General features: G+C 35.2%; 2 protein-coding genes and 1 long non-coding RNA gene across 3 annotated transcripts; 1 reads left to right on the top strand and 2 right to left on the bottom strand.

Moving 5' to 3' along the window:
• Positions 1-9,255: 9,255 nt before the first annotated feature.
• On the bottom strand, positions 9,256-11,193 carry LOC143591240 (uncharacterized). Its single transcript, XR_013145624.1, has 3 exons — positions 10,960-11,193; positions 10,723-10,750; positions 9,256-9,308 (listed from the first exon to the last, which is right to left on the bottom strand). It is a non-coding gene; the product is annotated as an uncharacterized LOC143591240 (long non-coding RNA).
• A 396-nt stretch (positions 11,194-11,589) lies between these two features.
• Positions 11,590-13,312, top strand: LOC143592981 (uncharacterized). The gene is made up of 2 exons (XM_077072748.1): positions 11,590-11,772; positions 12,257-13,312. Exon 2 carries the CDS (start codon positions 12,628-12,630, stop codon positions 13,150-13,152), a length of 525 nt encoding a protein of 174 aa, XP_076928863.1. The 5' UTR covers positions 11,590-11,772; positions 12,257-12,627; the 3' UTR covers positions 13,153-13,312.
• A 326-nt stretch (positions 13,313-13,638) lies between these two features.
• LOC143591231 (uncharacterized) lies at positions 13,639-15,781 on the bottom strand. The gene is made up of 4 exons (XM_077071501.1): positions 15,647-15,781; positions 14,431-14,692; positions 14,257-14,324; positions 13,639-14,152 (listed from the first exon to the last, which is right to left on the bottom strand). Exons 1-4 carry the CDS (start codon positions 15,779-15,781, stop codon positions 13,883-13,885), a joined length of 735 nt encoding a protein of 244 aa, XP_076927616.1. The 3' UTR covers positions 13,639-13,882.

Genomic DNA, 15,781 nt, shown 5'->3' with positions numbered 1-15,781 from the left:
TTTGAGAGAATTGAATTAGAGTTAGTGTGCTTGTTGATTGATTTTTTTGGTGATGAGAGGTGTGGGATTGAGGGGCTATATATATATATATATATATATTAGGGAAGGTGAAGGTGAAGGTGGTGGTGGTTCTAGGAGGTTCTATGGTGCGTGAGGTTATGAGTGAGGTCGGGGTTGTTCTGGATGATTCTACGTTTCTCGCGAGTTAAGCACGATGTTGTTTTGATGCCTTTGTACAGTTTTTTGAGCCGGCTAATTATTTTTTTGTATTTGTTGTAAGAAAAATACTTTTAAATCAAAACTAAATAAATAATGTATTTATTTACTTTAATCAAAAAATTATAATGTGATGTTTTTTATTCTTTAAGTGAGTTTTGTTTGCATAATGTTTTTAAAGAATTGAATTTGAAATTAAGGGCGTGTTTGTTTTGCGGAATTCAATAGAATTGGACGGAATGTGATTTAAATCTCATAGATTCCTGTGTTTGTTTCACTGTTAACTGGAACCGGAATGAAAAGAGAATCCCATGAATTCCCATTTACATTGGATTTTAAAATCCCACCAAAAATGAAAGGAATGTAAAGGAATTTTTATAAACCCTAACAAGCTCTCTTTCATATTATCATCTCCACCAACTAACATATCTCCACCGCCTCTTTTATATTGCTCAACCGCCCTCTTTCATATTGCTCCACTGCCTCTCTCCACACTATGCTCCACCGTCGTTCTCTACCACCGTGAACCATCATCGTTCTCCTCCATCGTGAACCACCGTCTTGCTCGTCTACCTCCACCGTCGTTCTCCTCCACTACACTACAGGTTAGGATTTCATATTATTATTGTGTTTCATTGATGTTACTATTATTATTATTATTACTTAAATCAAGCTTATATGATTCTAATTCAACTTTAATTTGTATAATATGTTGAGTTAATGCTATATAAGGCTGGTCGCTATGAGGCGCCAATGGTTGAGCTGGCTGGCGGCGATGGGCGCGGAACACCGCAGTGGGGCGCGGTGCTTCCTTGGGCGCCGATGCTTTGGTTGTTCAAATGGCCGGCGCGCTTTGAAAGTTTTGGTGGGTCCCCCCCCAACGTTCATTTTAAACGGCTAGTTTTTTTTAAAAAAAAAACTAATTATTTTATTTATAAATACTAACTAATTTTATCATTTTATACTCAAACAAATACCAAATTACTATCAAATTTCATAACAAAAAACTCTCAACTCTCTACCATGAATCCTTTCTCAAATTTCACCAGCTCGAGCTCGAGCTCAAACCCGAACCCAAACCAGAACACGAGCTCGAGCTCAAACCCTAACCAAAACCCGAACACCAACCCAAACTCGTGGGATCCGTCTCAAAGGTGGTGGGCTAGTTTAATCGCAAACAACAATGACTCTACCAACCCTTACTTTGTCAACCAGCATGTACCCGCAATGCCTCCGAACGTACAATCGTTTCCAAAAGATATGTTTTATCGAATGCCAATGTCGTTTATGCCTCCGCCACCCCAAACCCAAGTTGTCGAAACCCAATTTCCCGAAACCCAATGCGACGAACCCCAAGTTCGTCGCAAGCGAAGCCATAAAAAGAAGGTTGTTGCCGATCAAACACCAACCGAAATGTACGACAGGAAAAAAGTGGGAAGACGATGAGGAAGCGGCGTTGGCGCAAGCATGGATCGACTCATCCGAAGACTCGGTGTTAGGTGACGGTAAACGCACCGCGATATTTTTGGCAAAAAGACGTGATAAGTTTTTTTAGATAACGGGTCGAGGTCGCTACCACGAGGATGATTCCGTCTCCAAAAAATGGAAGGCAATGGTTTTAATAATGGACCACTTCTCCACAATTTACACTCGCCTTAAGAACAACAGAGGAAGCGGCACGAACGACGCCGACCTTCTTAAGGATATGTTGAAACAATACAAGGGCCTTCATGGTCACCACTTCGGCATGGGGATGTTTGAAATTTGGAAGAAATGCATGATCTCGCCAAAGTGGCATCCGATCCCGACATCTATACCGCGACCGTCCAAACGGTCAAAAACAACGTCTACTTCGGCTGATCAATCGCCGTCTCAAGCCGCGTCGGATGCTCGTTCTCAATTTAACTTAAAAGAGATTGATCCCGATTTTCATTTTGATGAACTGGATGAGTTGCCACGTCCGGTAGGAAGAGAAAGGGCCAAGGCGGCGGCTAGAGGTGGGGGGTCTTCGTCTAGAACGACATCCTCGATGAGTTCCGACGTGAGCGCGCGGTTTGACAACTTAGAGCTTGAACTTAAAGAGTTTCGCGAAGAAAAAAAACACTCGAAATAGGAACTCAAGATAATACACGAAGAAAGAAAAGCGATGCATGCGGAATACAAAGCCATGCATGAAGAAAGAAAGAAGGCTAAATCGGAGCGGCAACGAGAGAAGGACTTCAAGCTCCTCGCAAAGGATCTCTCGCATCTAGATGTTATCACGCGGGCGTTTTTGGAAAAAAGAAAGAAAGGATAATAGCAAAATACGCAAATGGGGACTCGGACGCCGAAAATTAGTTGTATTTTTTTATGTTTTTTAGTTTAATTACGTTTGATTTTTATTATTTAGTTTAATTTAGTTTGTATTTTATTATTAAGTTATATTAAGTTTGTTGGTTTTATTAAATTTATAAAAAAAAATAAAAAAATAAGGGGCTTCGAAGCCCTCGCCATTGAGGGGCATCTTTGGGGTGGGGCTTTGAAGCCCCCAATGCCCACCTGGCGCTGACGTGGCACTGTGAAGAGGCTTCGAAGCCCCTCACCATATAGGACAGTCTAATTGAGATCTATATACTGTTTCCATTTGCGTCTGTTTATTGACTAATCTTGGATATTATTATTATTATTATACTTTAATTTATGTTTTTGTGTTAAGTTCTTGTTTAATCTTTGATACCTTTCAAAAGGTTATCAAAAGTTTTTAAATTTTAACCTAATTTTAACAAATGTCCATTGCACACCAACTGTTTGATGAAATGCTTCAACTAGATTTGTGCTTGACGAAATACTTTGATATAATTTGTTAGATATAAATTATCATAATATAGTTGTTTCAACAAATTTTAACTCGTTGTGTATTGGTAACGTGTAAATAGGAAATGGCTCGATTTAGTTTACAAACTCGCAAACGAAACCAAAGGAACACGACATTGATTTTGTTTAATATATTTTTTAGTTTTTTTATTATTTTTTATTTTATTTTTAAATAAATTTTCGATTTTTTAATTAATTTTCTGATATTTATATTTTTAGATTTTTTAAATTATCATTTTTTTGTTATTTTATTAATTATATGTTAGTAGATTGAAGGGAGGTGAATAGAATTGAGAAGATTCCAATTTCTAATAACATATTAACTAACCAAACACATGATTGAAATTTTCAAACATTCCATTCCATTCCATTTCCAATTCAAATTCTCTTAAAAAAATTCCGTGAAACGAACGCGCCGTAAAGGTTTTAAACGGAATTTAGAATTTGAAACACTTCAAATAAAATTGAATTTATAATGTTTAATGAACTTATGTGATAAAATAGTTAAAAATAATCTCAAGTATAACACTACGACCATCATCTATGAATCAAATCACTACATGTGACATCACATTGCCCTCCACACTCGTTGCATTGGCAACATAAACACAACCACATATCGGTTGTCATCTCCGTCATCGCCATTGACATTTCATGCTAATGAATGCCACCAACACCTAGCCATCGACCCATGGATTTGGTATTATGTATTTTATGATGGATTGGTATAATATTTTATTAAACGACCCGACACAGTCTAGATTAAAGTTCTAAAATTATTTAATGACAACTAGGGGTGTTCACGGTCCAGTTTTCGCGTTTTTTAGGTTAAATCGTGAACCAAACCGTTAGTAACGGTTTTGATTTTCGTAAACCAAACAAATCATTGAACTTTTAAACCGAACCGTTAAAAACGGTTTGGTTCCGATTTGGTTTCACGATTTCGTATAATGATATTTTATTAATAATTTATAAAATTTAACAAACAACTAAATAATAATTAGGTTCTCATTTTAAAAAAATAAAATAAAACAAAGATCAAAGTTTTGCATTTTTAATTTGGGCTTCTCTATTCACTGTCAATATTTATCAATAATAATGTATATTTATATACACATATATAATATAAAGCTTTATATCTCTAGTTTTATATATTTATATACACATATAAATTATAAAAATTTTAAAAAAATATATGTTAAATCATACGGTTTGGTCCGGTTTTATACGGTTGGTTTTCGGTTCAAACCGTAAACCAAACTGTTTGCTACGGTTTCAAAATTTTCAAACCAACCAACCGAAAGTTAAGAAAGAAAACCAACCGTGAAACCAAACCAACGACCGATTTGGAGAGTTTCATAGTTTCAAACCGAACCGTGAACACCCCTACGACAACCATGAAAAATACTAAAATAGTCATTGTACGAAATTTATTGGTTTTGCATTTTTACATTGAGATCATCTATTTATCTATTTATTATGATTAAGTTTGCACTTTGCACACTAAGCCACTAAAGTCATTTTACACATTGGGCCAAGCTGTAGGTTAGTTAAGCCTACATCCAGAGCAGCAGCCCATTTACAGTGGGTTTAAAACCCGTTTTGAGAAAGCATGAACATGAACAGTTGACTTTTGACCACCATATATAGTACCCATATTGGCCTGGGAGTTGTATGATATGAGCAAGGTTGGCTATAAAAAAAGTTATAATTAAGGAATGGGTTGAAGAGCATATGAAAAAGATTTTTCAATGTTTGTAATTCATGTTATACTACAGCCAAAGTTAGACATTATTTAAGGAAAACAATCCATCAATCAATCATACCCAATGAAGTCCCACCAACAGCAAAGCTATAGGTAGGGTCTGGGGAGAGTGGGATGTAGGCACACCGTACCTCTATTCCAATGGATAAAGAGATGGCTTCCAGAGAGACCCTCAGCTCTAAAGTACATATGTATAAAGCAATACAAAGAAAATCCAAGTTCAACAGTAATATAAGAATACTACTAATAATAATATATGTAAAGAAAATATCATTCTGGTGTGTGACCAAAATAAGGAAAATAGGAGCTCTAAAGTATTCATTTCTCCCTAAAAATCTTTAACTTTAATTCTACTTCTCCAAGAATTCCTATCCTCAACCATGTCTTCGGAGAGGTTTAGATCTATCAAATCATGCCTAATCCTCTCGTCCCAAGTCAATTTAGGTCGTCATCTACCCCTCTTCCCCTCTATAGACGGATCTAACAGGATTCGTCGTATGTCTTCTCTTCACATGTCCAAACCATCTCAATCTCCACTCTCTTATCTTGTCTGCTATGTTCGCTACCCCTAATCTCTCCCGAAACACAACGTTTGTTATTCGGTCTAAACTTGTGTGCCCACACATCCAACGTAGCATTCTCATTTTTGCTACCTCCATTTTCCGCACTTGTGCCTTCTTGATGGCCCAACAATCAATTCTATATAGCATTGCAGGTCTAACTGCAATCCTATAAAATTTTTCCTTTAGTTTAGTTGGGAAACTTTTGTCACACAATATACCTGTGGCTGTTTTCCATCTACACCATCCTACCTGAACTCGATGGGTCACATCACTGTCTAATTCCCCATCACTCTGAACAAATGATCCTAGATACTTGAACTTCTTTACCTGCGGGACCACCTGCCCTTCAATGGTGATCTGCGCGTCCTCATTGTCATTTACTCCACCAAAATCACAGTGGAGGTACTCCGTCTTAGAGCGACTAATCCTTAATCCTTTTGTCTCTAAGGTTGTTCGCCACTCCTCAAGCCTCATGTTTAGATCTTGTTTTCTCTCAACAAGTAACATAAGATCGTCTGCGAACATCATGCACCACGGTAGCGTCCCCTGAATCGACTTTGACAACTCATCCAAGACTACTGCAAAAAGAAACGGACTCAGCACTGACCCCTGGTGAAGACCTACCTCTACAGGAAAGAAATAAGTATCCCCCACTGGCGCACGAACATTTGTTGCACATTATTTAAGGAAAACGATCACAATAAATTGACCTAATAAAATATTTCAATCAAAATCTAATACTTTGAAGTTCCAACAAGATGAACTACAAAACATACTCTTCAGAAAAGAACCAGTCTCTTTAGTTTGAAAGATATGAGTATATGCTATGCTTTATTCTTCATGTGTACATATAGACGCCTCGAGTAGACCAACCACAAGTTGATAAACATTGTATATGACTATATGACAGGCCTTTATCCAAATTAACGTTGGAGATGAACAACATTGTTGGTTGATATTGTATCAAGATGGAATCAATGATTTATTGAACCAAAGTGCCATATACTTTTTATAAGGTTAACTTGTGAATCAAGATATATGTCTTCTGGCTGGCATACGACATGAAGATCTTGAGAATTAACCGAGTAAAGACTATACATATTAACCAATACATGACAGGCTTTACTACAATGCTTGAGTTTACAAAGCAACTACATTGATGATTCTTAAGTCTGAATAAGCGAAAACACAAACATATGACGACTTAATGCAGTTGTGATATACATTGAAAAAGCTGATCGAACCTCAATCCGAAATTTGTCACTACGAGTCAAATTAAAAAGAAATATAGGAAGTGATCATATACCCACCCATTGGGGATACCTAGACCCCATAATCATATACTTCCTATAATAATGCTTTGCTCTATCTTTACACTAAAGTCTTTTTAAACTAAGATATTATCTATCCTTCAACAGGATTAGGTTCATTTCAGAAGTATTTTTAGTGCGAGAAGTGCGAGAAGTAGTTACAACCAATCATATTTTTTCTTATTATTTTTTCTTTAAATTATATATAAGGGTATATTGGTAATCAATCATAATCTTATATTTGGTAAGCTTTAATTGTAGGAGGTTTCAAATATTTTTTATTTCTTAAGCAACTATTATTTGTTTTACGACATTAACCATTTAACAACACAAACATAGTCCTTGTTCAAGATCTCATATTTCAGGCTCCACTATCATTATTTTTATATTCAGTAGAAGTTTAGTTTTGAAGAAAAATATCAATTCAATACTACTATTCAACAATATTCGTTTTAGCCTCATTTTATTCGGCCCTATATCGATTTCGATTTTGCCTAATTCTGTGTGCGCTAATATTCATAGCAGGATGATACATTGAATCAGCATGCCCTAAATCGATTTCGATTTTGCCTATTTCTATATGCCCATGTTTTAAATGATACCTTGTTTGTTCTTTTGCTTATTCTAGTTGATTTCTTCAGCTTTCGTAGGCAGATCAAATATAGGTATTAATATAACAGCTGTGTATTAGTTTTGATTATTTATATGAGCTATGTGTATGTTGTATAACACATAACAGATTGGGTGGTTTAATTTTTATTATATTATTATTTATGTGCAGATGTAATGTTAATTTGTTTAATGTGGTTTATGCGTTGTAGTTTGTGTAGACAGATTAAAAACAAGTGTAGGTATTAATATAGTAGTTGTGTATGCATTTTAGTTATGTGTATGATGTATATCATCTGTGCGTATGTGATGCTTGTTGGGTAAGAGATTATGTGTAGGATATTCTGTTGGTATATTGTTTGTTGAGGAAATGATTTTTCATGTGTTGGGTGTTTAGAAGATTATGTGACTGTGTTTGGTTGTGTAGGAAGTGTTGTTTTGTGGGTTGGATGGCTATGATAGTATGCTCGTATGTCGAAATTTGTGCAAAAAGTGGTTTTGTGTTGAGCAAGGTGTGATTTTTATGTGTAGGATATTATGTTAGTTTTTAGAAAATGCTTATTGCGTGTTGGGTGTGTATAATAGATATTATGTTTAAATATTAATTGTAAAAGAAGTGATGTAGGTATGTTTGGATGTGTAGGATATATTGTTGGTATTTTTCTGAAAACATGTGTGGGCTGTAATGTTTATGTTTATCACGTTTTGATTTTGAGTGGCGTATGAAGTTCGGTACTATTGTGTATGATCTAATGTTCAATAAGTTTTTTTTATTGTAAACAGAATGAACGACATATGGGGCAGAGGTTTCACAGCCTACAGAAGCTTATCTATGGTGAAAAACTAAATTAAGTGGACCCTAAATAACGGTGAGACTAAGATGGCATCAAAACCGTTCGATATTTTTTCTCCGATTCTGTTGATTGATCTCTATTATTTAGCGTGTTTAAATAAAAAAAATTCAATTGTTGTTATTGAGAATGTCATTTTTTTAACTAGTGTGTACATATTTTGTTGTTTGGAATTACACAGCATGCAGACTTGAGTTAAGTTAGTGAATAGATCTATGCATTTTTTTTATTATGTTAGTGGGTTATTGGTTTTATGTACAAAATGCACAAGTAAGCAGCATTCTAAAATGCACATTGTATCCAACATGTAATCTACTACAGCCTACATAGACTACTAAGATCTGTGTAGGTATGTATGAATACGATTGGTGAATGTTTATTTGAATTAAGATAATGGTAAACACCAAAAACAAGGGACCAAACATATTGAAACATATTTTAAATTGCACAAAATGAAATGCCGGGATGAAAATTACAATACACCAAACATTGTAACACATTTTAAATATAATAAACACTTAAATATGTGGCCTAAACACTATAACCTATTTTAAATAAGAACAATTTAATTACATGGCGATTGATTCTTTTTCTTCGTTATCTTCTTCTCTTTTATTTTTCTTGCATGTGCGAGAATCAAGATTGTTAACATACTTAAACCACATGTGTTACAATCTTTTTGGTTTCTTGCTTCTATTTGCAGATTTTTTTCCCGGGTTGATCATGCAACTACAAGTACTAGATCCTTTATTTTATATTCCTTTTGGTGCAGTGACTAAGATGGTGCCCGGATTAGCATACCCACACAAATCTTCAATTATAGATAACTTCTTTTTATACCATACACATAATTACATAATCTCCAACACACCCACCACACAAAAAAAATCATTTCCTCCACAAATCCTACACATAATCACATAAACTCCAATACACCCAACAAGCAAAACATTCTTTTCCTCCACAAGTCCTACACATAATCTCCTACACATCCAACAAACAAAAAACTCACTTACTCGACGAATTCTACATATAATCCTACAAATCAAACTTAAGCTAATTACCTCCGGAATTTTTTCTGGCGGGATCGAGACTAGTCTGCATTCTTCACATTTCCATTGGCAAACATATAACAAAAAATCTGTAATTTACAACCAAACAATACTTTAAAATATAAATATATGAATTGTATTAAATACGAGTTACGTGCATGATCAATTAACTTCTAATGCAAAAGTTTTGGAAAGACAATTATATTACCCAACAATACTACTATTTATTCAACTGAAACTACATGTATAATGTAGCATGTGTTTTACCATACATCAATCAAAATTGAAAATGTAACTCATTAGGTATAGAACCTATCTAATGTTTATGCCACTGCAAATGATAAAAAAAATTAGTATATGCTATTAAGTTATTAATTTATTATGCATAGAATGATTTTGCAGCTGCTACATATTAACCTTTGTATATTAAGTATAGTTTGTCAATCTGAAAATGTTTTGCAATCATGGAAGATGTGTAGGAATCTATGTTAGTTCACCATTGAAACTAAATATTACATTCAATATAAAAAATAAAAATATGAATATATGTTAAAAAGGAAGATGCATGTCGTTATATAAGTCTTTGATTGAAAAAACAAGCAATCAGTTAAAATAACCAACCTTGTGTCTTTGGTACTCGTGTAGTTACCTATATCAATATATACTACAAGAAAAAGGATGTGGTGTTCACGTCTAGATGAAAATCAAAACACTTACTATATTCTCTTCATACATGATGTAGGTACGTGTGTACCTACATCAACATGTAGGTACATGTGTAGCTACCTACATCAATATGTTCTCTTCATACATGATGTACGCAACTACACACGTACCTACATCAATATATTCTCTTCATACACTTACTACATCAATTTATACTCATCATACATGATGTAGGTACCCACATCAATATACAGGTACATGTGTAGGCACATACATCAACATGTAGGTACGTTATCTAAAATCAAATCACATCTACATGAAAATCAAATTACTTAATATCACTTCATTTTAACAAATAGTCACACATAGCAAGCCTACATTATGCATCAAATACAAAGTTAAAACAAGATTTATACACTTGGTCTAACGGTCTAACCATTAGTTAATACTAACTATACCATACAGCAAGATGTATAAACTATGAAAGCAAACCTAAACATGAAAATAAACAAAAACATGACCTCCAACAAATACTGTAGCATGGTGACCTTACCCCACATGCATGTTCTTCAAGAATTAAACATCCACAACACATATTACTAACTACATAACACAATTACATATGTTCAATCCTTGTAAAAAAACAGATTCACCTAATGTTAGGAATATGTCACATTATATTTTAATAAAATTTACTCTCCATTGAACAAAAATAACAAATTAAAAAAATAATTAGGTGTAGGGCACTATGATGAACAACATAAAGGAAATCAAAGTGTATGCATTCTTTTATATGTTACTTTGATTGAAACAAAAACTACAAATTATCCTACATACCTTGATTCCTTGTGTAGGGGTCCAGTTACTGTAGCATAAAAAACCCAATTATGCTTCAGAAAGTGATTATTAAAACTTCATTTATGCTTCAGAAAGTGATTATTAAAACCCCAATTATGCTTCAGAAAGTGATTATAAAAGGGCACTCTGATGAACAACATCTAAAGGAAATCTGAATGTATGCATCCTTTTATATGTTACCTTGATTGAAACAAACACCAGAAATTATCCTCATACCTTAATTTCTTGTGTAGGGTTCGGTTATTGTAGGAAAAAAATCCCAATTATGCTTCAGAACATGCTGATTACAGGAATAGATGGACGATTGCTTCTTATACACAAGCAATTAGAATTACATGGTTTAATTTCATCGATTTTTTGTGTCAATCTCATATGGAGCGTTGGATTTCGTGCAGAATTATGTCAAGAGATTTGGGAGTGAAACAAGGGTTCACATACGTTACCTAGTCTATCTCTACACCATTTTGACAACTTTACCCTTTTAAGCCCAAAACACCTGGTCAAATATTCAAAGTATTTACAATAATGCCATCTTCTGTTTTAGACCATTGATTTGTGTATTCAATGTTTAAGATTCACTTCTCGCGCTTCTCGCTCTAATATCACTTATCGCATGATCCATCCCTCCTTCAACATGTATTTTTAACATTAGTTGTTATTCACCAAACTTATTATACAAATAGTATTTCAAGGACATAACCAAAGCTTGAAGCTACATTGGCAGTTGACTTAACGGAACAAGAATTCCTAACGGCGTTAACCTTACACACATCCAACGGTCACAAACCCATCACCCAGCGGCTTGCTAATCCCCCTTTTAACGGCGTAATGTTAACGCTTGTTTAGGTATATCAAATTACCGATTTACCCTTGACATATCCAATTTGTCGATGATATCATGTGACCGACCGTGCCTTATAATATCATCATCATCGTCATCACATCTACGTTGCTCTTTCCTCTTGCTTAGGTTTCATCTTCAGATCCAACTACCAACCCCCAATTCCAATTCACTTTCTTCTTACCAAGGTTTGTTTGATCTTCAATTCTAATTCAATTGCATATTATTTAATTCCCATCAATTTAGTATTGACTCCATGATTGATTGCTTTCGTTTCACGGATCTTTTATTCGATTCGTTGTTTTGATTACTGTTCTCGTATTACCCAATTGTTGATTTCAATTCTGTCGGTTAATAACCCTTATTTAGTTATATGCACCCTTAAATTAATCATAATTGTAATAATAATTACAACAAATAGGTGAGAATTCATGTTATTGTGTTCTTGATGTGTCAATTGTATACTATTTCCGATGTCAGGAGGTGACTAGCGTTTAATCGGAATTAATAGGATTGGAACTTTATATGTAGTTTTTCAAATATACATACATATACCAAATTTTATATATAAATTTCTCAATTTTGTCTGATTTTGATCATATAGCGATTAATCGGCACCTAAGACCTTGACTATTTCACATCTTTGATAGTGTTGATCTGATTGTCTTTCAGGTTATTGTGCCATGTGAATTTGAACAAGAGTAATATTCGTTGTTCGGTTACTTATTTATTAGATTTGTGCTTACACACAAGGCTTTGGTAAATCAAGACAGAATGGTGCCAAGGGGTGGTTTAATGGGCTGTCGATGTTTAATTACGCTTTCTCCCGTTCTTTCCGTGTGGGAATGTAGCATTCGTAAAATGAGGTATTCGTTCAGACCCGAGTGGGTGTAGCAGCGGGGAAAAGAGTGACCTTTACGTTCTTTTATTAGTCTTTCGGTTCATAGTTTTAGATAGCAAAAGAAATAAACAATCATAAATCATAGATGTTTTTTACTTTTTAGTGTTGAAAAAAGTTCTAGTTTTTATAGAATTAAGATATAATGGAGTGTGGTAAAGCACCATCTGGTGTGAGGAAAGGTAAGAAGAAGCAAGTGAAAGACGAGTTGGACCGTATCAAACAGGCCGAGAAGAAAAAAAGGCGGTTGGAGAAAGCCCTTGCAGCATCCGCAGCCATTATTTCGGAGCTTGAAAAGAAGAACCAAAAGAAGAAAGAAGAGCAACAGAGGCTGGATGAAGAGTGTGCTGCAATAGCCGAGGCGGTTGCTTTGCAGGTTCTAATTGGTGAAGAATCAGACCAGTCATGTGTTCAAGAATGGTATCCGTGGGGATCATGTGATCTTAATCATACTAGAATGGCATCACACACTGATCTTTCGAATGGAGATTGTTGTGATGGATCCGGTCCATCTGGACACCAGTGGAATGGGTACGGGTATTATGTGAGCGATGTTCAGGCACCTTATGTTATGGAGAGAGATTGGGAAGCATCAGAAGCCATTTCTTCACTCCAAATTGCAGATGATGGTGTCAATGCCTTTGTTTTCAATAGAATGCTCAGAGGGTGAATGTTTGCTTCTTCAAGTGTTGGTTTGTTTTGTGTGTATTTAAGTGAACCTTGATGAATTTGCGTTGTTTGTTCGTTTGATCTTGTTTCTTCTTGAAATTGTTGTTAACTAGAGTGATGCTTTTTTATTTATAATATTAAATAACAGATTTGAAAGTTAAGCTTTGATGTTATAACACATATGGTTTGCAGCTATGCTCCTTTTGTTCATACTGCAATCAAATATGAATCTTCGATTCACGAGATTAGGTTTATATTAGGTTATCATAATAAAACCAGTATATATGCATTTCATGAATAGCAAAAGTAGGAGAATTAGCAATACAAGAAAGAATTCAGTTTGTTCGTTTGATCTTGTTTCTTCTTGAAATTGTTGTTAACTAGAGTGATGCTTTTTTATTTATAATATTAAATAACAGATTTGAAAGTTAAGCTTTGATGTTATAACACATATGGTTTGCAGCTATGCTCCTTTTGTTCATACTGCAATCAAATATGAATCTTCGATTCACGAGATTAGGTTTATATCAGGTTATCATAATAAAACCAGTATATATGCATTTCATGAATAGCAAAAGTAGGAGAATTAGCAATACAAGAAAGAATTCAGTTTAAACGAATTTGTGCATGAATTAAAAGAAGAAAAAAAAACAGTTGCAAATCACACAAACCGAAAGAAGGTTTATCCTGTCCATAAAACTAGTACACAAGTTACAATCAGTACCAAATGTTTACATGTCGCGTGACCTTGGGGATGCCGTTTGTCTTGGCAGTAGTGGTTTCTGAACTTGGTCGTCTCCATTTTCAAGTGTAGCACTAGTCGATGGTTTTGCTCCAGCAGCCACAAGATTTTTAAACCAAGCAGGTTGTTGGAATCTGGGGTTGCTTCTGTTGGTATCACCAGGGGAATCCGGAGTGGCATTATTCTTTGAAGTGATGCCAGAAAGAAACCGATATGCCACTTTGCTAGCCGTCACAATCTCTGTTTTAGCTTGTCTAAACTATAATCATTTGATAGAAAAAAGCTAGTTAGGTAAAAAAAAAAAAAGATTTAGCACATAAACACAAAAATAATATCATAACACAGGACATAACTAATGCTCACCCGCATAGCTGTGGTTTCGGCTATTTCTACAGCAGTGTCACCAGCATTAGCAAACCTGTTCACCCAACCTGATCAACACAAAATCGTATTCATATATGAACATGCTGAATAGCAGTACAAAATCATCTATAAATAGAATGGTTGCGGGTTTTTGAAAGAAAGTGATAAACCAACCTGGAAGTTTAGAGACACCAAGGCTTTCACAAAAGTCGTTGCAAAAGTGATTGCAGTTTTTTGACAGTAAGTCATAACAGTTTCCGGGCCATTCTCTGCTAAGCTCCCTCAGGATCTGGTTGACCTTAGATTTGGTTAAGTTTGTTTTCCCTAGTGTAATACTTTCACGATATGTGTACATCGGGTTCTTTTTAGCAGGGCAACTAAAAACTCCAGTGCCTTGCTCACAGAACCCGAATGACCATTCATCTTCTCCATAAACCTGTCATAACAAACACATTTCGTTGATATTTGCACATGTTAAAGATTGGCGTTCATTGTGGAATAGAAGAAATACAATATCTGGATAATCAAATTTAAGGCTGCTAGAATAATGACTCTCAAAAGTGTCATCAATAAGGTAATTCATATTGGCATAATGCTAATGTTTACTCATGTATGTAATGACAATTTATAATTTATATAGGGCTTTCATCCCAAACTGAAGCACCCTCGTCTCCACTCTCCACAATCTTATACAGAATAATAAAAAGAGACAACCAAGTTCGACAATCAACATTACTTCATGCTGTTAGGATCTCAGTTACGGAAAACAGTCAAAACACATGCACTCAATATGCAGAAAATAAACGAACACGGGGCAGGGGTTTATGTCGTTTGGTGACTTTGGTCTAAGCTAACCTATGTCCAACTGTCCAAGCTAACCTATGTCCAACTGTCCAAGGGCTGCAACCCGACAAACCCTTACACTCGCAGACTGCCATTGTAAGATTTAGGGTTATAGGTCCTCAGACGAGGTGAGGCGCAGGCCTTGCTGCCATCCAGGCCCTCCGGCGAGATTCTGACCAGATTACGGTCAGAATTCGACATTCGGTGAGATTAGGCCAAATCTTGAACATTCCGGTAATATTTTGCAAATTTCCGGGCAAGCTAGTTTGAAACATCCAAAAATGGCCTGGAATCATCCCAAACTAACCCTAAAACATATATGCCGACGCTAAGTGTCTTGCTTATCTGAGGCCCTCGCTTTTTAAGCGCCTTGACAACTATGCTTCTCTATCTCCATTGCCTTGTTATACATAATCATAATAAGAGAGAACTAACTTCCATATATAGTTTAATAATTAATAATCAACTCTAAGACTAAGTTAACCAAGTAAAACTTTGAACAAACGAAATTAGAAACAGAAACTGAAACCCTAGAGTAAAGAGTGACCTGAACGGCGCTGTGGAAAATACCGCCGAGACCGATGCCGTCTTTGAAGAACCTGTTGATGTGAAGGATGGTGTTGTTAGTATTGTCTGAACCAGTATTCGTTATATCATACACATGGAGTATAACCTCCGTCAT

Source organism: Bidens hawaiensis, unplaced genomic scaffold (assembly GCF_021521415.1).
Source record: "Bidens hawaiensis isolate Kalapana, Puna unplaced genomic scaffold, B.hawaiensis_p1.1 tig00001685_1, whole genome shotgun sequence".
NCBI lineage: Eukaryota > Viridiplantae > Streptophyta > Magnoliopsida > Asterales > Asteraceae > Bidens > Bidens hawaiensis.
This window is presented reverse-complemented; position numbering and strand designations above follow the sequence as displayed.

Bases quoted from the DNA above. Each gene is read 5' to 3' on its own strand.
- LOC143592981 (XM_077072748.1), top strand. From the start codon at position 12,628: ATGGAGTGTGGTAAAGCACCATCTGGTGTGAGGAAAGGTAAGAAGAAG.
- LOC143591231 (XM_077071501.1), bottom strand. From the start codon at position 15,781: ATGACGGAGGTTATACTCCATGTGTATGATATAACGAATACTGGTTCA. The intron at 14,693-15,646 runs GTCACTCTTTAC...TTGTTATGACAG, and splicing joins TTTTCCACAGCGCCGTTCAG to GTTTATGGAGAAGATGAATG. The intron at 14,153-14,256 runs GTGAGCATTAGT...AAATGATTATAG, and splicing joins CCGAAACCACAGCTATGCGG to TTTAGACAAGCTAAAACAGA.